The sequence below is a fragment of the Somniosus microcephalus genome, chromosome 4 (assembly GCF_052327205.1).
Source record: "Somniosus microcephalus isolate GS21.2 chromosome 4, FLI_Smic_1.0, whole genome shotgun sequence".
Classification (NCBI taxonomy): Eukaryota; Metazoa; Chordata; class Chondrichthyes; order Squaliformes; family Somniosidae; genus Somniosus; species Somniosus microcephalus.
In genome coordinates, this window is record NC_140990.1 from 78,855,292 (window position 1) to 78,877,340 (window position 22,049).

The window sequence follows — 22,049 nt, forward strand, 5'->3', positions numbered from 1 at the left end:
CAGCTATTCACAATGTATATTAATGATCTAGACAAGGCAACTAGATGTAATATCTCCAAATTTGCAGATGACACAAAGCTGGGTGGGCGTGTGTGCTGTGAGGAGGATGTCGAGAATCTCCAGGATGATTTGGACATGTTGGGTGATTGGGCAGAAACATGGCAGATGCAATATAACGTGGATAAATGTGAGGTGGCAAAAACAGGAAGGCAGATTATTATCTAAATGGCAATAGATTGGGAGAAGGGGAAGTGCAACGAGACCTGGGCGTCCTTGTGCACCAGTCGCTGAAGTTAAGCATGCAGGTGCAGCAGATGGTTGAGAAGGCAAATGGTATGTTGGCCTTCGTAGCGAGAGGGTTTGAGTACAAGAACAAGGATGTCTTGCTGCAGTTGTACAGGGCCTTGGTGAGACCACATCTTGAGGATTGTGTGCAGTTTTGGTCGCCTTATCTGAGGAAGGATGTTCTTGCCATGGAAGGAGTTCAGCGAAGATTCACCAGGCTGATACCTGGGATGGCAGGAATGACGTATGAGGAGAGATTGGGTAGATTGGACTTGTACTCGCTGGAGTTTAGAAGAATGAGAGGTGATCTCATTGAAACTTATAAAATTCTGACAGGACTGGACAGACTAGATGCAGGAAGGATGTTCCCGATGGTCGGGAAGTCCAGAACCAGGGGACACAGTCTAAGGATAAAGGGTAGGCCATTTAGGACAGAAATGAGGAGGAATTTCTTCACCCAGAGAGTGGTGAACCTGTGGAACTCTCTACCACAGAAGGCGGTGGAGGCCAGTTCATTAAATATATTCAAGAAGGAGTTGGATGTATTTCTTAAGGATAAAGGGATCAAGGGATATGGGGAGAAGGCAGGGACAGGGTACTGAATTTGGATGATCAGCCATGATCGCATTGAATGGCGGAGCAGGCTCGAGGAGCTGAATGGCCTACTCCTGCTACTATCTTCTATGTTTCTATGTTACAGCTGGAGAGAGGAATCATTCAATCTGTCACCGAGCTGTGTGATTGGTTCAGTCGCGACTAATATTGACTGTCAGAAATGCCCAAGAAGCAGTTTTTGACTAATATCGGCTCCCACAGGGATGAGGAATTCACAGAGTTACAGAGAGTCTGCAGCACAGAAACAGGCCATTCGGCCCAACTGGTCCATGCCGGTGTTTCTGCTCCACACGAGCCTCCTCCTGCTCCTCTTCATCCAAACCTATCAGCAGATCCTTCTATTCCTTTCTCCCTCGTGTACTTATCGAGCTTCCCCTGAAATGTATCCATGCTATTCACCTCAACCACTCCATGTGGTAGTGAGTCCCAGATTCTCACCACTCTCTGGGTAAAGAATTCCACATTGGATTTACTGGTGACTGTCTGATATTTATGGCCCCTAGTTTTGGATTCCCCCACAGAAGGAAACATCTTCTCTACGTTCACCCTATCAAACCTCTTCACAGTTTTAAAGACCTCTATCAGGTCGAGAAAAAAGAGCCCCGGCCTGTCCAGTCTTTCCTGATAAGTACATCCTTTCAGTTCTGGTATCAACCCTGTGAATCTTTTTTGCACCGACTCCAGTGCCTTTATATCCTCTTTATAATATGGAGACCAGAACTGTGCAGAGTTCTCCAAGTGTGGTCTAATCAAGGTTCGATACAAGTTTAACAGAACTTCTCTACTTTCAATTCTATCCCTCTAGAAATGAAGCCCAGTGCTTGGTTTGCTATTTTTAATGGCCTTATTAACCTGCTCATCGGAAAACCCCGGGTAAGGTACACCCAGCGAGCCCACTCTGAACCCGGTTTGCTGCTCCCTCTGCTCCCCCGGTGCACGGCAGTGGAATTTCAAAAGATGGAAGGAATCTGTCAGCATTTGAAAGGCTTTTAGAAAGAATTCAAGGTGTTATCAGAGAGTTGGAAACTTTCTCTATTCTCGGGGAGTTCGATATCAGCCTTTCTCCTGTGAATATAGAGCTGCCTTATAGGGCGGTGATCATCTTTGAAAGAGCTGCCAATTAATCCCACTCCCCGGCTCTTTCCCCATAGCCCTGCAAACTTTTCCTTTAAGTAGATCCAATTCCCTTTTGAAAGTTGCTATTGAATCTGCGTCCACCCCATTCAGACAGTGCATTCCAGATCACTGTAAGAAGTCACACAACACCAGGTTATAGTTCAACAGTTTTATTTGAAATCACAAGGTTTCGGAGCGCTGCTCCTTCGTCAGGTGAAGTCCAGATCACAACAACTCACTGAGTGAAAAATGGCTCATCTCCCCTCTGGCTTTTTGTCCATTATTTGATGAGACGTGTTTACTTGTTAAATATATTTTCTGAGTGGAATTAAATTTAAAACCAGGTTCTGAGGCGTGATTCTCTATTCACACATCGAAGGTGAGAGAGATGCTGTGGGTCACACGCCAAGTCCAGTCGCTGAAAATGATTAACAGACTGGGTTTTGTGTTTAGTGATCCTGGGCGTGTTACCGATACCTTCCCTGGATACCAAGGCTGGGAGAGGCACTCTGGAAGGTATGGGGAGCTGGGACTTGTCCATGAGAGTAACCGAAGGTATGAGAACTGAAATAATCTAGAGTTAGAAAGGAGAAAAGGCCCAAAAATGGAGCAGTCAGTAACAGGACATCAATTAGTCTCTTATCTTGGAGAAATCAAATACTCGACACAATGTGTGTTTGAAACAAAGGTGATTTATTTGACAGATCAAAATATTAAACTCCAACCCAGTTATGGGGGTTATTAACATCAGCAGAAACAAACCCCAACTATCAGAATGAACATGGTTCAGTCCTGGATGTGATTAACAGCAGAATTCAACCCCTGCAGTCACTTGTGAACTCGATGTCTCTCCAGGTTGGATGATCAGTTGAAGCCTCGTCCACACACAGAACACGTGTACGGTTTCTCTCCACTGTGACCGGTGCAATGTTTTTTCAGGCTGTGTAACTGGTTAAAGCTCTTTCCACAGTCAATGCACTGAAACACTCTCACTGGGGGGCACGGTGGCATAGTGGTTAGCACTGTTGCCTCACAGCGCCAGGGACCCGGGTTCAAATCTGGCCTTGGGCAACAGTCTGTGTGGAGTTTGCACATTCTTCCTGTGTCTGCGTGGGTTTCCTCCGGGTGCTCCGGTTTCCTCCCACAGTCCAAAGATGTGCGGGTTAGGTTGATTTGGCTATGGTAAATTGACCCTTAGTGTTAGGGGATTAAATACGTGGGGTTACAGGGATAGGGTGGGATATGTGTCGGTGCAGGCTCGATGGGCCGAAATGGCCTCTATCTGCACTGTGGGGATTCTGTGATTCTGTGATTCTGTGGGGTGTGTGTGTCTCGGTGCTTTTCCAGCCACACTGATGTTTGAAATCTTTTCTCTCAGACATAACAGACAAACATTTCTCCTTCCACATTCAAAGGCTGAGGATATTCAGGTCCTGATGAATCGAGTGACTGTCAGATCTTGACGTGATATTTGGTTTGAGTTTCATAAGAACATAAGAAATAGGAGCAAGAATAGGCCATGCGGCCCCTCGAGCCTGCTCCACCATTCAATAAGATCATGGCTGATCTTCTACCTCATCTCCACTTTCCTGCACTATCCCCATATCCCTTGATTCCCTTAATATCCAAAAATCTATCGATCTCTGTGTTGAATAGACTCAATGACTGAGCCTCCACAGCCCTCTGGGGTAGAGAATTCCAAAGATTCACCACCCTCTGAGTGAAGAAATTTCTTCTCAACTCAGTCCTAAATGGCTGAGCCCTTATTCTGAGACTGTGACCCCTTGTTCTAGATTCCCCAACCAGGGGAAACATCCTCCCTGCATCTACCCTGTCAATCCCTGTGAGAGTTTTGTGTGTTTCAATAAGATCACCTCTCATTCTTCTAAACTCTAGAGAATATAGACCTAGCCTACTCAATCTTTTCTCATATGACAATATCCCCATCCCAGGAACCAGTCCTGGTGTACCTTCTTTGCACTCCCTCTATGGCAAGTATATCCTTCCTTAGGTAAGGAGACCAAAACTGTCCACAATTCTCCAAGTGTGGTCTCATATAATTGCAGTAAGACGTCTTTACTCTTATACTCCTGTAATAAAGGCTAACGTTTCCAGTTTGCACATTTTCCCTGTAAAAGGAGTTTACAAAAGTCAGCCCTGTAAGTACAGGATAGAAATTCAGAACATTCTTCCCTGTCCTGTTCCCCAGAACTGTGAATTCTCATCTCACTCACTCTACCTCCCTCTGCGCTGAAATCCAAACTCATTGCACCGTCTCCAATGTTCTTTTCCTTCTGGCTCGGCTTTCTCCCTCCCCTGAAGGTACTGACTCTGGCTGGGTTCAGTTCTACACTCACTGGTTCCTCTCTCCTCCCCTGAAGGTGCTGACTCTGGCTGGGTTCAGTTTTACACTCACTGGTTCCCCTCTCTCCCTCCCCTGAAGGTGCTGACTCTGGCTGGGTTCAGTTCTACGCTCACTGGTTCCCCTCTCTCCTCCTCTGAAGGTGCTGACTTTCACTGGGTTCAGTTCTACACTCATTGGTTCCCCTCCCACTCCTCCCCTGAAGGTGCTGACTCTGGCTGGGTTCAGTTCAACACTCACTGGTTCCCCTCCCTCTCCTCCCCTGAAGGTACTGACTCTAGCTGGGTTCAGTTCTACACTCACTGGTTCCCCTCCCTCTCCTCCCCTGAAGGTGCTGACTCTGGCTGGGTTCAGTTCAACACTCACTGGTTCCCCTCCCTCTCCTCCCCTGAAGGTGCTGACTCTCCCTGGGTTCAGTTCTACACTCACTGGTTCACAAGGGAGGAGAGTTCCCAGTGAGTGTAGAAGTCAACCCAGCCAGAGTCAGCACCTTCAGGGGAGGGAGAGAGAGGGGGACCAGTGAGTGCAGAACTGAACCCAGCCAGAGTCAGCACCTTCAGGAGATGGGGAGAAGTTGACTGAAAGGAAAAATGTTGGAGATGGTGCGATGGGTTTGGATTTCAGCACAGGGAGGAGGGAGAGTGTGTGGGATGGCGATTTACAGCTTTAGGGGAACAAGAGAGGAAAGAATGTTCCATAGAAACTAGAATTGTCTGTTCTGAATTTTTAACCTATACTTAGAGCGATGACTTTAGCACACTCCTTTTACAGGGTATTAGAAGGGGAGGATTTGCAGATGGGAAACTCAAACCAATCATCAGGTCAAAATCTGACAGAGTCACTCGATTCATCTGCACCTGAATATCATCGGCCTTTGAATGTGGAAGGACAAATATTTGCCAGTTCTGTCTGTGGGAAAAGATTTCAAACATCAGTGTGACTGGAGCACCGCGACACACACACCCCAGTGAGAGTGTTCCAGTGCACTGACTGTGGAACGAGCTTTAACCAGTTACACAGCCTGAAAAAACATTGCACCGTTCACAGCGGGGAGAAACCGTACACGTGTTCTGTGTGTGGATGAGGCTTCAACTGATCATCCAACCTGGAGAGACACAAGGACACCCGCACCACGGAGAAACCGTGGAAATGTGGGGACTGTGGGAAGGGATTCAATTACCCGTCCCAGCTGGAAACTCATCGATGCAGTCACACTGGGGAGAGGCCGTTCACCTGCTCCGTATGTGAGAAGGGCTTCACGAATTCATCTCACCTGCTGAGACACCAGCGAGTTCACACTGATGAGAAACCTTTTAGCTGCTCCCACTGTGTGAACTGTTTTAAAAGCTCTGAGGAATTGATTCAACACCATCGAGTTCGCACTGACGATAAGCTATTCAGTTGCTCTCACTGGGAAGAGATTCAAGCTGTCATTCAACCTCATTGTACACCAGCGCACTCACACTGGGGAGAGGCCGTTCACCTGCTCTTTGTGTGGGAAGGGATTCACCAAATCATCAAACCTGCTGACACACCAGCGAGTTCACACTGGGGAGAGGCCATTCACCTGCTCCGTGTGTGGGAAGGGATTCAGTCAGTCATCCCACTTGCTGACACACCAGCGAGTTCACATGTGACTGCAGGGGTTGGATTCTGCTGTTCTTGCTGCTGTTAATCACATCCAGGACTGAACCATATTTATTCTGACAGTTGGGGTTTGTTTCTGCTGATGTTAATAACCCTATAACTGGGCTGGAGTTTAATATTCTGGATATATAACTGATTGTGTTCTCCGGGCTGCAGTGTCCCTTTAAGAACCACTGTCTGTGATCTTTCCCCTTAATTCAGGGACTCTCATCAGAAATTTGTTTACAGTAAAATTAGACATTTTACTTCAACCCTTTAATAATCTTTGGTACAATTCAGTGTTTGAAAAGTTCTGCTGATTAACATCTCCAATTAGAAAGTGCTGATTAATCCTTGCTGACAATTCTTACTGACTTGCACATTACACACAGTGGCACCTCCATTATCCACCAGAAAGAAGGGGAATGGGAATTGGTGGAGAATCGAGAGTCCCCAAATGTTGCCCCTCCCGTCTGGTACAGCAATCCCCTTGGCACGGGAATGGAGACAAGTCCAATCCAAGTGACAGGCTGAGTATCATCAGCCCTTTGAATGTGGAAGGAGGAATGTTTGTCTGTTCTGTCTGTGGGAAAATATTTCAAACATCAGTGTGACTGGAAAAGCACCGAGACACACCCAAGTGAGAGTGTTCCAGTGCACTGACTGTGGAAAGAGCTTTAAACAGTTACACAGCCTGAAAAAACATTGCACCGTTCACAGCGGGGAGAAACCGTACACGTGTTGTGTGTGTGGACGAGGCTTCAACTGATCATCCAACCTGGAGAGACACAAGGACACCCGCACCATGGAGAAACCGTGTATATGTTGGGTCTGCGGGAAGGGATTCAATTACCCGTATGAGCTGGAAATTCATCGACGCATTCACACCGGGGAGATCCCGTTTACCTGCTTTGTGTGGGGGAAGGGGTTCAATGGTTCATCCCACCTGCTGACACACCAGCGAGTTCACAAGTGACTGCAGGGGTTGGATTCTGCTGTTATTGCTGCTGTTAATCACATCCAGGACTGAACCACGTTCATTCTGACAGTTGGGGTTTGTTTCAGCTGATGTTAGTAACCCCTATAACTGGGCTGGAGTTTAATCTGTATCAGTGTCAAATAAATGACCTTTGTTTCGCACACACGCAGTGTGTTGAGTCCTTGATATCTCGACAATATGATGAGCTGATTGAGGACTTGTTACAAACTGAGTGGAATCCATCTGAGAACTGAGATCCCACAACTTGTTAAAAGATGGATCTACAAGATGTCCAAGTCTGACAGGACAGAAAATTCTATTATATTGTAGGTATTCGTGTTGACCTCTGAGGATGAATGCCTACTAAATAATTAAGTTTGACTTTATGGAGGTCACGGACAATCATCAAAGACCCTACCCACCCCAGCCACAGTCTGTTCGCCCTCCTGCCATCTGGGAGACGCTACAGATGCATTCGCACCCGTACGACCAGATTTAGGAACAGCTTCTTTCCCAGGGCTGTCATCCTACTGAACTCCACAAATAAACTCTAAAGCCTGCACATCTGCCAATGCACTTTATTATGGTTATGTTTATGTTAATGTATTACAAGCCAAATGTATGTTGAATGTTTAAATGTCTTAATCTAAATGTACACTCTCGGGAGCTGCAAGCCTACATTTCGTTGTACTGCACTTGTGCACTAACAATGACAATAAAGTTGATTATTATTATTATTATTATTACATGAACAATAAATAAGTTGTTTAATTACTTGAACAGATGAAATACAACAGGTAAGCTGGCTGGATGCAGGAACACCGCGATGTAGGTCTTTCCCCGACAGGGACGCCACGAGGACTGAGTCCGCAGTCCTCGGGAGAGCGTGATGACGTCATCACGCTCAGTCGCGTTTTCCCGCGCTTCGGGTGTCACGTGACCGCGTAATGACGTTAGCGCATTGGTCCGCTCTTGGGGCGGTCACGTGACCCGTGCCAATACGTCGACGCGTTCACCCGGTGCGGAGGCTGGCCATTAAGGCCGAAGTCGCGGGAGCGGGAGCTGGAGGCCGGGCTGAGTCGGGCCGGCAGCCGCCGCGCGTACGTCACGTCAAGCGTGACGTGACGTCAGCGCGCTAGGGCACGTCTTAAAGGGGCAACGGCCCCAACAGGTAAGTTAAAGTGAATTATGTACATAGTTAGTAAGGGACAACCGGTAGTACCGCCACAATATCACAGGGTCCACTTCAACCATCCAGGGCAGTGAGCCCCTGTAACATTGGATTTTAACCTATGTGAAATATTCTGGTAATCCGTTACTGTCACGGGGCAAAGCTGCCTTGTTACTTTAACATCAATTTATTCAGACTCAATGGACAATCCGATCTCCAAAGGGAAACATCTCCTTAAAGCTGACAGTGTCGGCAGTTCTGCAGCTCATTTCTCAGTGTGAGCGTGTCAGAATGAAAAGCTTTAACAACAGCCGATGTTTCACAAAGGGAGACCTCACCAGACCAAAGGCCATTGGTGGAGTTTAATGGGCTGTTTGTGTCACTGGGCTACAGGAGGCCATTTTTAACCGAAGGAAAACTGGTCACAGCAAACAGAGAGTTTAACAGACTGTCCCTGGCCCACTCGAACCCCCATCTTCTCTCTCTCACTATTTATGGGCACTGCTGCAGTAATTGCTCCTCTGACCTCTCCTCTCTTGTCCCTCCTACACCCCTAATACACGGCCCGACACAATCTCCTTCCCCCTACATCCTCACTGTGCTGGAATCCACACCAGTCTCCCCATCTGCTCTTTGTTCTCTCCCTGGATCCTAAAACTACTGAACTCAGTCTTCCCCTCCTGAAGTCTACAGGCTCTAAAACTGAAGCTTGGTGTCCCTCAGTCCCGACTCCTTGATTTACCTCCCCTTCTCTCCTCCTCTTTGCCCCTTGGTTGTGTTCCACACTCTGGGCCTTGGGCCTTGCCTGGGGATTCTCAGTATGAACAGGTGGGATGTGTTTGGAGACAGGGTGTCCCGGCTCCCCACCTTTAAAGGGACAAGGAGACGACCAGCTGGGCTGAATGGCCCTGCTTTATGACATCACTGCAGTGCCTAGCAACCAACCTCCCTGAGCCCTGCTCATTATGGGCTGGGTTTAGCTCAGTGCTGTTACAGGAAGGGAAAGAGAAGCAGGATTTGCCCCGTGTGGAGCCCAGGATTAATGGGGAGAGGTACAGGATCAATTTATACCTTATTGAGTGAGAAATGTCATTGTCCTGGACACTCCCTGTCCCTCGGTATCTGTGTCGGGGAGCAGCTGATGGGTTTACTCTGTATCTAACCCATGCTGTACCTGACTGGAGAGTGTTTGATGCTGACACTCGGGGCTCAGCTCCACGAGCACAACATTTAACCCAAAGATGATCTGATAAACCCATCAGCTTCTCCCCTGGACACAGGTCCTGAGGGACAGGGAGTGTCTCTGATATTTTGGTCGGCGTCGTTGATCAAGTTTAAACACCTTGCTCACATCTCCTCTCACCCTGCTTTGTTCTAATGAGAAGTGCCCCAGTTTCTCTCGTCTCTCCTCCTGGGAAAGAGAAGTTCGCCTCAGTTAGAAACTCAAACAGGCACTTCACTGCAGACAGGTCATCATGAGGAAACATTTCTTTACCCAGCGAGTTATTATGATCTGAAATGCACTGCCTGAAAGGGTGGAGGAAGCAGATTCAAGAGTAACTTTCAAAATGGAATTGGATAAATATTTCAAGGGAAAACATTTACCGGGATATGGGGAAAGAGCAAGGGAGTGGGACTAATTGGATAGCTCTCCCAAAGAGCTGGCACAAGCATGATGGGCCAAATGGCCGCCTTTTGTGCTGTATCATTCTATGATTCTCTGATAACTAAAGCCTCACATCTGTGGTATAACCTCAGTTAATTTATTCTGCAGCCTCTCTGTGGCCCCGACATCCTTCCCAATGTAAGATTCCCAAAACTTATTCTAAGTGCAGCCGAACCGATGGTTTTGTTTTCTACGCCCCATTTATAAAAAAACCTCAGGTAACATTTTTAAACCACTTTATAAACTTATCCTCCAACTTTTTAAAGATTTGTGTATCTGATCTCTGTAGATTTTGCGCCTGCGCTCACTCGGAGGTCGAACTCCAAACCATCGTTAACACCTTCACCGAAGCGCATGAGAGCATGGGCCTTACACTAAACATCCGTAAGACAAAAGTCCTCTACCAATTTGCCCCCGCCACACAGTACTGCCCCCCGATTATCAAAATCCATGACAAGGCCTTGGACAATGTGGACCACTTTCCATACCTCAGGAGCCTACTGTCAACAAGGGCAGACGTCGATGATGAAGTCCAACACCACCTTCAGTGTGCCAGTGCAGCCTTTGGTCACCTGAGGAAGAGAGTGTTTGAAGACCAGGACCTCAAACCCGGCACCAAGCTCATGGTCTACAGAGCAGTAGTAATACCCACCCTCCTGTATGCCTCAGAGACATGGACCATGTACAACCGGCACCTCAAAGCACTGGAGAGGTACCACCAACGCTGCCTCCGCAACATCCTGCAAATCCATTGGCAAGATAGGCGCACCAATGCCAGTGTTCTCATTCAGGCCAAAATCCCTAGAATATATACTCTGGTTCTTGACCGTTCCGCCAATGGGAACAGTTTCTCTCTATCTACGCTGTCTTGACCCCTCATGATTTTGAACACTTCTATCAGATCTCCTCCCAACCTTCTCTGCTCAAAGGAGAACAACCCCAGCTTCTCCAGTCTATCCACGTAACTGAAATCCCTCATCCCTGGAACCATTCTTGTAAATCTTTTCTGCACCCTCTCTGAGGCTTTCACATCCTTCCTAAAGTGCGGGGCCCAGAATTGGACACAATACTCCAGCTGAGGCTGAACCAATGTTTTATGAAGGTTCATCATAACTTCTCTGCTTTTGGACTCTGTGCCTTCCTTGCTTTTGTTGCCTCTTGTTGCTGGCTCCAGGCACTGGAGCGGTTCCTGTGTGTTCAGCTCTCAGCTGCAGTCAGTACCTGGGCCGGGCTCAGCACTTTGCCCAGCACATCTCTGTCCACGTTGTCATACTTGACACGGAGGGGCTGCTCAGGCTGCTCGTCCACCTCGGTCAGGGCGAGAGGTCCCGACCACTCGTGAGCTACACTGTAGAAAGTTGAGAAACCAAAAGTTGTGGGGAACCAAGGGGCTAATGAGAGTGAGAAACTTAAAGTATTTAATATCAGTCACGAAAAAGTACTTGAGAAAGTAATGGGACTAAAAGCTGATAAATCCCCTGGACCTGACGGCCTACATCCGAGGGTTCTAAAAGAGGTGGCTGCAGAGATAGTGGATGCATTGGTCGTGATCTTTCAAAATTCACTAGATTCTGGAAAGGTCCTAGTGGAATGGAAGGTAGAGTGGATACAGAGAGAATGATTCCACTTGTGGGGAAGAGCATAACTAGAGGCCATCAATATAAGACAGTCACCAAGAAATCCAATAGGGAATTCAGAAGAAACTTCTTTACCCAGAGAGTGGTGAGAATGTGGAACTCGCTACCACAGGGAGTGGTTGAAGCCAATAGTATCGATGCATTTAAGGGGAGGCTGGACAAGCAGATGAGGGAGAAGGGAATAGAGGGTTATGCTGATAGATTTAGATGAGGAAAGACGGGAGGAGGCTCATGTGGAGCATAAAAGCCGGCATGGACTGGTTGGGCCGAATGGCCTGTTTCTGTGCCGTATATCCTGTGTAATCCTGTGTAATTCTAACAATCTCAGTTTTGCAATTTTCAATTCACTATTCCCTTTAAACCGATTGTTAAAATCTGAGCCAGTGTGTTGTGAGACAAAGAGCCTTGTGTCCAATAAGGGGAATAAAGGCCACTGACCAGTCACCATTTCTCCTCCATTTACAGATGCTCCCTGACCAGTCTCCATTTCTCCTCCATTTACAGACGCTCCCTGACCAGTCTCCATTTCTCCTCCATTTACAGACACTCTCTGACCAGTCTCCATTTCTCCTCCATTTACAGATGCTCCCTGACCAGTCACCATTTCTCCTCCACTTACAGACACTCCCTAACCAGTCTCCATTTTTCCTCCATTTACAGACGCTCCCTGACTTCCTGTCTGTCCCGGAGTTTGGTGCGGGGCTCCTTTGCTGAGGGCGCAGGTGGGTGGATAATGTTCACTGTTTTTATAATCGGGCCTGGGGCTGCACTCGGTGCAGTGAGGGAGGAAATGCAGTGGGTGTTGTGGAGATGGATTGTCAAAAGGTGTTGATAAGGTGATGGACGGGAGGCTTGTTGATCAAATTAAGGCCCACGGTATTAAAGGGAGTGGGGCAGCGTTGATAGGAAGTTGGGTAAAGGGCAGAAAACAGAGAGTAGCGGTTAATGGATGTTCTTCAGACTGGAGATGTGTGAGGTGATAGATTTAGGAGGAAGAAAAACATAGGAAATGTACATGAAATGGTAAAACTTTGAAAGGAGTGGAGGAGCAGAGAGATTTAGGGTGTAAGATTCTAGCTAATGCCTCGTCTTATTAACTTGCAGGTTCAAACACTCCCGGGGCAGGTACAGCACGGGTTAGATAGAGAGTAAAGCTCCCTCTACACTGTCCCATCAAACACCCCCAGAGCAGGTACAACACGGGTTAGATCCAGAGTAAATCTCCCTCTACACTGCCCCATCAAACACTCCCAGGGCAGGTACAGCACGGGTTACAGTCCGAGTAAAGATCCCTCTGTGATTCTGCAATTATTTACACAGGAGATCCCCAGTACCCACATCCCTGATTATCCAGCAGAATTTTCACAGGGATAAACCCTGCAAGAGACTTCACTGCATTGACACTAATCTCCTGTGTGATATACTCGCTGGAGTTTAGAAGAATGAGAACTGATCTCATTGAAACATACAAGATTCTGATGGGGATTGACAGGGTAGATGCTGAAAGGTTGTTTCCCCTGGCTGGACTGTCTAGAACTAGGAGTCATAGTCTCAGTATAAAGGGTAGGCCATTTAAGACTGAGATGTGGAGGAATTTCTTCACTCAGAGGGTTATGAATCTTTGGAATTCTCTGCCCCAGAGGGCTGTGAATGCTGAGTCTTTGAGTATATTCAAGGCTGAGATAGATAGATTGTTGGACTCTAGGGGAATCAAGGGATATGGAGATTGGGTGGGAAAGTGGAGTTAGAAACATAGAAACATAGAAGACAGGAGCAGGAGTAGGCTGAAGAAATTCCTCCTCATCTCTGTCCTAAATGGCTTACCCCTTATCTTTAGACTGTGACCCCTGATTCTGGACTCCCCCGCCATCGGGAACATCCTTCCTACATCTAGTCTGTCTAGTCCTGTTAGAATTTTATAAGTTTCAATGAGATCCCCTCTCATTCTTATAAACTCCAGCGAGCATAAGCCCAATCGACCCAATCTCTCCTCATACTTCATTCCTGCCATCCCTGGTATCAGCGTGGTGAATCTTCGCTGCACTCCCTCCATGGCAAGAACATCCTTCCTCAGATAAAGCGACCAAAACTGCACACAATACTCAAGGTGTGGTCTCACCAAGGCCCTGTACAACTGCAGCAAGACATCCTTGTTCCTGTACTCAAACCCTCTCACTACGAAGGCCAACATACCATTTGCCTTCTTAACCGCCTGCTGCAACTGCATGTTTACCTTCAGCGACTGGTGCACAAGGACACCCAGGTCTCATTGCACTTCCCCTAATCCCAATCTATTGCAGTTCAGATAATAATCTGCCTTCCTGTTTTTGCCACCAAAGTGGATAACCTCGCATTTATCCACATTATACTGCATCTGCCATGCATCTGCCCAATCACCCAACCTGTCCAAATCATCCTGGAGTTTCTCGGCATCCTCCTCACAGCACACACGCCCACCCAGCTTTGTGTCGCCTGCAAACTTGGAGATATTACATCTAGTTCCCTCGTCTAGATCATTAATATATATTGTGATTAGCTGGGGTCCTAGGACCAATCCCTGCGGTACACCACTAGTCACTGCATGCCACTCGGAAAAAGACCCGTTTATTCCAACTCTTTGCTTCCTGTCTGCCAACCAGTTCTCTATCCAAGTCAGTACCTTGCCCCCAATCCCATGTGCCTTAACTTTACACGCTGATCTCTTATGTGGGACCTTATCGAAAGCTTTCTGAAAGTCCAAATACACCACATCCACTGGTTCTCCCTTATCTAGTCTACCAGTTACATCCTCAAAAAATTCCAGATTAGTCAAGCACGAGTTGAGGTCGATGATCAGCCATGATCTTATTGAAGGCTTGAGGGGCCCAATGGCCCACTCCTGCTCCTATTTCTTATGTTCTTAACCCCACAGTCACTGACACCAATCTCCTCCTGTCTGATATAAACCAACCCCACAGACACTGACACCAATCTCCTCCTGTCTGATATAAACCAGCCCCACAGTCAGACACCAATCTCCTCCTGTCTGATATAGACCAGCCCCACAGTCACTGACACCAATCACCTCCTGTCTGATATAAACCAGCCCCAGTCACTGACACCAATCTCCTCCTGTCTGACATAAACCAACCCCACAGTCACTGACACCAATCTCCTCCTGTCTGATATAAACCAACCCCACAGTCACTGACACCAATCTCCTCCTGTCTGATATAAACCAGCCCCAGTCACTGACATCAATCTCCTCCTGTCTGATATAAACCAACCCCACAGTCACCGACACCAATCTCCTCCTGCCTGATATAAACCAGCCCCAGTCACTGACACCAATCTCCCCGTCTGATATAAACCAGCCCGTCACTGACACCAATCTCCTCCTGCCTGATATAAACCAGCCCCAGTCACTGACACCAATCTCCCCGTCTGATATAAACCAGCCCCAGTCACTGACAGCAATCTCCTCCTGTCTGATATAAACCAACCCCCCAGTCACTGACACCAATCTCCTCCTGTCTGATATAAACCAACCCCACAGTCACTGACACCAACCTCCTCCTGTCTGATGTAAACCAACCCCACAGTCACTGACACCAACCTCCTCCTGTCTGATATAAACCAACCCCACAGTCACTGACACCAATCTCCTCCTGTCTGATAAAAATCAACCCCACAGTCACTGACACCAATCTCCTCCTGTCTGATATAAACCAACCCCACAGTCACTGACACCAATCTCCTCCTGTCTGATATAAACCAACCCCAGTCACTGACACCAATCTCCTCCTGTCTGATATAAACCAACCCCACAGTCACTGACACCAATCTCCTCCTGTCTGATAAAAATCAACCCCACAGTCACTGACACCAATCTCCTCCTGTCTGATATAAACCAACCCCACAGTCACTGACACCAATCTCCTCCTGTCTGATATAAACCAGCCCCACAGTCACTGACACCAATCTCCTCCTGTCTGATATAAACCAGCCCATCACTGACACCAATCTCCTCCTGTCTGATATAAACCAGCCCCACAGTCACTGACACCAATCTCCTCCTGTCTGATATAAACCAGCCCCACAGTCACTGACACTAATCTCCTCCTGTCTGATATAAACCAACGCCACAGTCATTGACACCAATCTCCTCCTGTCTGATATAAACCAGCCCCACAGTCACTGACACCAATCTCCTCCGGTCTGATATAAACCAGCCCCACAGTCACTGACACCAATCTCCCCCTGTCTGATATAAACCAACCCCACAGTCACTGACACCAATCTCCTCCTGTCTGATATAAACCAACCCCACAGTCACCGACACCAATCTCCCCGTCTGATATAAACCAGCCCGTCACTGACACCAATCTCCTCCTGTCTGGTATAAACCAGCCCCACAGTCACTGACACCAATCTCCTCCTGTCTGATAAACACCAACCCACAGTCACTGACACCAATCTCCTCCTGTCTGATATAAACCAACCCCACAGTCACTGACACCAATCTCCTCCTGTCTGATAGAAACCAACCCCAGTCACTGACACCAATCTCCAGTGTATGTCAGACTGAAGTTGTTTACAATCCTCATGAGCTTTTACACTATTCATAGTTGAGTTCGAGATCTCCAATGAAACACTCCACACACCTTAATCCCCCTGAGCACAGGATTTATTTTTAATATGAAGATTCTACAGTAATACAACTCCTATACTAAATGAGTGCAAAATATTTACATGGGAGATTCTACAAAGGAATATTTATTGTAATATTTACAATATTATAGTTATATAGTAAGACTCATAATCTAACAAGCTGTATCCATGAACTCAGACTTTGATCATTGCCAAGCCTGGGAGGCACGAAAGGATGTTCAACTCTTTTAAAATGCCTATTAGAATGACATTGTCATCAATCAATGTCACATTACCGAGAGGGCCCCCTTTTTAAAGGGGCACAATCAACTCCAAATTATAATTAAATCAGATCCGAATACTGTTGTTGATGTTGACAATTGACTCCAGTCCCTCCGGTGCCCACCGGTCACGGAAGGCCTCCAGCGTCCCGGCGGACAACGTGTACTCCCTCTCCAGGGACAGCCCGAAGGATGTTCCACCTTGGCTGTAGCCGTCAGCTTTCTTCTTCCCGGGGTGCTCTCTGACCTGAGCTGCAAACTCTTCCTGTATTTAAAGCCCAATCAGGTACAGCCCAGGTGACCCTGGTTTCCTCGGCCAATCAAACCATTGAGCTGAAAGACATTTATCAAACAAAGCATTCCATTGGATGGCTATTTAGGGTTCATCGAGTAATCGCTTCCTGTTCATTGGAGCTACGAGGAATCTGCGAGTCAGAACAATGTCAAAGTTTGCTTTTACTGGGGCATTTCAAGAAACAAGTGGCCTTCACGGTTCGGCTCAGTCCACACAGGCAGAGTTCTCAGCTCTGCTGGTTCTGTTCACACGAGGTCTGTTTCAGCTTAAAAGGGATAATTAGAGCTTGTTCTGTCTGAGGTGATTACAAGCTAATAGTTCACTAGACACGGGTCTTTAATAAAAAGTTTACTCATATTAAACATACATGTACATAAAACTAGGAAGACTTTACTTTTATGACTCTATTTCATATTAAATCCGATCTTCTAATAAAACCCAGCTTTCTTACCGTCCACTCCTGGAGGCCCCACTCCCTGAGCCTACAACCTTCAGCAGGGTCAGTGATGGAGTTCCACAGCAGGAATGATCCCAGAGTAACTGTTGGGATCGCACCCCCGTGGATGTTTCGGTCATGTATTTTTAGTTATCCTGGTGTCTAACGCGCACACATCAATAAAACAGGGAATTCCTGGAAACACGCTGCAGGTCCTTCGTTATCTGGAGATCAAATGTCTGTTGTATAATTGTACCAGCAGTTAACAGGCTCCTGTGAACTCCTCCGTCTGCTATTTTAATGTAGGCTTTAACCAATTTATTTTAAACGGGTTTATATTAAATGGGTTAATGCCTGCCTTAAAATAGTAGACTCAGGACTGTCACACAATCATGCTAAATCTTCGTGGAATAATTACCTGTGATTTTTAGACTAGAAACTTAAACCTGCCGTGTCACTTTCAGTCAACAGCAGATCGCAGTTTTACACCAATCTCTGATTTGACAGCACGTTTCCAGCGTTCACCGTTGTTTTTCCTGACTCTTGTAAAGGGGCCTTCTGTTCCGTGCCTAGGAGCTCTGAACCATGGAAGAGAGCGGCTGGGACACATTTCTTACACGCCTCAAGATTAACTCACATGGGGACTTTGCTGTCAGTGAAGAGAGACGAGAAAGACCAAAGTGACGTTTGCTCCTCTCAGTGTGGCCCTGAAGGACTGTGTCCAGGCTGAAGTTCTGTTCCCGCCGTACGATCCTCCCCCAGATTGTCCTTTCTGAGCTCCAGCCAGGTGATGCTAAACACTCAGGTGGGAAAGAAGAAAATCTACAACAATGTGTTTTAAACAAAGCTGATTATTTGACATTTATAAAATAAAGACTTGCATTTCTATAGCGCCTTTCACGACCTCAGGACATCCCAAAGCACTTACAGGCAATGAAGTACTTTTGAAGTGGAGTCACTGTTGTAATGTGGCAGCCAATTTGCATATAACAAGCTCCCACAAACAGCAACATGATAATGACCAGGTAATCTTATTTTTTTTGTTATGTTGATTGAAGGATAAATATTGGCCAGGACACCGAGGATAACTCCCCTGCTCTTCTTCGAAATAGTGCCATGGGATATTTTACATCCACCTGAGAGTGCAGACGGGGCCTCAGTTTAACGTCTCCAGAATATTATCCAGAATATTAAATTCCAGCGCAGTTATAGGGGTTATTAACATCAGCAGAAACAAACCCCAACTGTCAGAATGAACACGGTTCAGTCCTGGATGTGATTAACAGCAGCAATAACAGCAGAATCCAACCTCGGCAGTCACATGTGAACTCGCTGGTGTCTCAGCAGGTTGGATGAATCAGTGAATCTCTTCCCACACACAGAGCAAGTGAACAGCCTCTCCCCAGTGTGAACATGCTGGTGTTTCAGTAGTTGGGATGAATGGGCGAATCTTTTCCCACACAAGGAGCAGGTGAACGGCCTCTCCCCAGTGTGAACTTGCTGGTGTGTCAGCAGATCCTTTTTGCTTTTAAAGCACTTCTCGCAGTCAGAACATTTAAAAGGTCTCTCATCAGTGTGAACAAGCTGGTGTTTAGTAAGCTGGGATGACTGAGTGAATCCCTTCCCACACACGGAGCAGGTGAACGGCCTCTCCCCAGTGTGGGTGTGCTGGTGTACAGTGAGGTCAGATGATCGCCTGAACCCAGTCCCACAGTGAGAGCACCTGAATGGTCTCTCGTCAGGTGAACACGTTGATGACACGTCAGTTCCCTGGAACTTTTATAGCACTTCGCACAGTCCGGGCATTTAAAAGGTCTCTTGTCAGTGTCAACTCGCCGGTGTTTCAGCAGGGCAGAGGAATGAATGTGGTAAACCACTGTCGTTCACTGTGTTCACTATTGTTGTTGTTGTTGTTGTTGTTGTCATTCACTGTTGTTTCACTGTTATACCTGACTATGCCTCAGCTGACTCCGCCCTTGGCTACCTGGTATAAGGACGGCTGTACGGCAGCTCTCTGCCATTCGGTCGTCCACTAGAGGCATAGTCCTGATCTGTTTGTAGTTGCATTCAGTAGTTAATAAAAGCCTGTTGTTCTGAACTCTACTCAGCCTTTTATTAGAATCGATAGCGCATCAATTTTATTAACTACTGACAAAAAAAAAATTAACGATGCTGCAGATACTTAAGATCAAGTGCCCGGAACTCGACCCGCAAGAACCGGACTCGCCTGCTAAGTTCTCACACTGGTTGAACTGTTTTGAGTCTTTTCTGGCTGCATCCGGCGAGACCGTCGCCACCGATGCCGACAAGCTCAGGGTGCTGAATTCAAAAGTAAACCACCGAGCTTTTGCCCTTATCCGGGATGCTACGAGCTACCAGGGGGCTATCGACATTTTAAAGGAACAATATGCACGCCCGGTCAACTATGTTTACGCAAGACATCTCCTGGGGTCCCGCAAACAACAGCCCGGGGAACCCACAGAAGCATACATACGGGCGCTGAAGGAACTCGGCCGAGCCTGCAAACGCAAGCAAGTATCAGCCACGGAACATACGGAGGAGCTCATCTGGGACACCCTCGTTGCGGGCCTCAGGTCCACTCACACACGGCAGCGACTGCTGGAAAGTAGCGAGCTCGACCTGAAGAAGGCGATTTCACTCACCCTTTCATTGGACGTAGCCCATCGGAACATGGAGGCCTACTCCCCGGACCGCGCGGCCGCCTCGTGGATGTCGCGGCCGCTGCCATCTTGGGACGTGGCGCCGCCCCGGGCCCCGGCCCCAACTGCTGCAGCGATGTCCCGCCCGAGCCAGAAATGTTATTTCTGTGGCCAAACCAAACACCCCAGGGCGCGCTGCCCGGCGAAAAACGCTGTCTGCTCTGCCTGCGGTAAGAAGGGACACTACGCTGGCGTCTGCAGAAGTCAGAAGACCCCTACCTTCAGCAGCGCCACTTGCGATTCGTGGGAGCGGCCATCTTGCCTTCCTCCAGCCTCGTGGGGATCGGGATCGTCATGGGCGCCGCCATTTTGTCCTTCTTCTCCGACGCCGCCATTTTGCCAACGGGCCCCCGACTCACCCACCGCTTCACCGGGGTTTTACAGCGACGCTCCCGACTCCACAGCAGCCTCCATTACGCTGGATCAATCCAGACCCCATCAGCTAGCCAGGTCCACGATGGACATCCAGGTAAATGGCCGCGCCACAACTTGCCTTTTTGATTCCGGGAGCACGGAGAGCTTCATACACCCTGATACGGTACGGCATTATTCCCTCTCGGTCCTGCCAGCGCGCCATTGGATCTCCATGGCCTCAAAATCTCACTCAGCAGACGTCGGCGGCTACTGCGTAGTGACCCTTTCGGTGAGGGGCTCCGTTTATAAAAATGTAAAGCTCTTCGTCCTGCCACATCTCTGTGCTGCCGTTCTGCTGGGGTTGGACTTTCATTGTCACTTTAAGAGTGTCACCTTGACATACGGTGGACCTTTTCCCCCACTCACTGTCTGCAACCAGCAGTTTTTAAATTGCCCACCGCGCCCCACCTGTAGTCTCTCCACCCTCAAAATCACCCCCCCCCCTGTTCGCTAACCTCACCCGCGACTGCAAGCCTATCGCCACAAAGAGCAGGCGATACAGCACCGGGGACAGATCCTTTATAAGATCTGAGGTGACGCGGCTCCTGAAGGAGGGGATTATTGAGGGTAGTACCAGCCCCTGGCGAGCTCAGGTGGTAGTCGTTAAGACCGGCAACAAGCAGCGCCTGGTCATCGACTACAGCCAGACAATCAACAAGTACACCCAGTTGGACGCATACCCTCTCCCCCGCATAGCCGACATGGTTAATAAGATAGCGCAATATCGCGTTTTCTCGACCATTGACCTCAAGGCAGCATACCACCAAATCCCTATCCGCCCTGAGGACCGCCAGTACACAGCTTTCGAGGCAAACGGCCGTCTTTTTCACTTCCTCAGGGTTCCTTTCGGCGTCACCAACGGTGTCTCCGTCTTCCAGAGGGAGATGGACCGGATGGTCGACGAGAATGCGTTACAGGCCACGTTTCCCTACCTGGACAACGTGACCATCTGCGGCCATGACCTGCAGGACCATGACGCCAACCTTGATAAGTTCCTTCGCACGGCCCAACTCCTAAACCTCACGTACAACAAGGAAAAGTGCATATTCCGCACAACCCGCCTAGCTATCCTTGGCTGCGTGGTGGAGCACGGAGTCATCGGTCCTGACCCTGACCGGATGCGCCCCCTGATGGAACTTCCCCTGCCCCACTGTCTCAAGGCCCTCAAAAGGTGCCTGGGCTTCTTTTCCTATTACGCCCAGTGGGTCCCTCATTATGCGGACAAAGCCCGTCCACTTATCAAGTCCACTTCCTTTCCCCTGACGGCGGAGGCCCGCTCAGCCTTTCACCGTATAAAGGATGACATTGCCAAGGCCACCATGCACTCGGTGGATGAGTCCATCCCCTTCCAGGTGGAGAGCAATGCATCCGACTTTGCCCTGGCCGCTACCCTTAACCAGGCGGGAAGACCCGTGGCCTTCTTTTCACGAACCCTCCAGGGCTCCGAACTCAGACACTCCTCTGTGGAAAAGGAGGCCCAGGCCATTGTGGAGGCGGTGCGCCACTGGCGGCACTACCTGGCTGGAAAACGATTTACCCTGCTTACTGACCAGCGTTCAGTCGCTTTCATGTTTAATAATAAGCAGAGGGGCAAAATCAAAAATGACAAGATTTTGAGGTGGAGAATTGAACTTTCCACCTACAATTACGACATCTTGTACCGGCCCGGGAAACTCAACGAACCCTCAGATGCTCTATCACGAGGCACATGCGCCAACGCGCAGATCGGTAGACTACGGGGCCTCCACAATGACCTCTGCCACCCGGGGGTCACCAGGTTCTTCCACTTCATCAAGGCCCGCAACCTGCCTTACTCC

The 22,049-nt window shown here is 48.2% G+C and overlaps 1 protein-coding gene and 1 pseudogene across 1 annotated transcript in view; one reads left to right on the forward strand and one right to left on the reverse strand.

The window, feature by feature from the left end:
• Positions 1 to 22,049, reverse strand: part of LOC147119311 (uncharacterized) — a 186,106-nt gene that overhangs the window by 132,230 nt on the left and 31,827 nt on the right. Inside the window, exon 3 of the mRNA XM_085984070.1 lies at positions 18,432 to 18,746. Within this exon, the coding sequence (XP_085840196.1) occupies positions 18,432 to 18,746 (315 nt within the window). The remainder of the gene's footprint in view (positions 1 to 18,431; positions 18,747 to 22,049) is intronic.
• LOC147119314 (uncharacterized) lies at positions 1,061 to 11,182 on the forward strand (annotated as a pseudogene).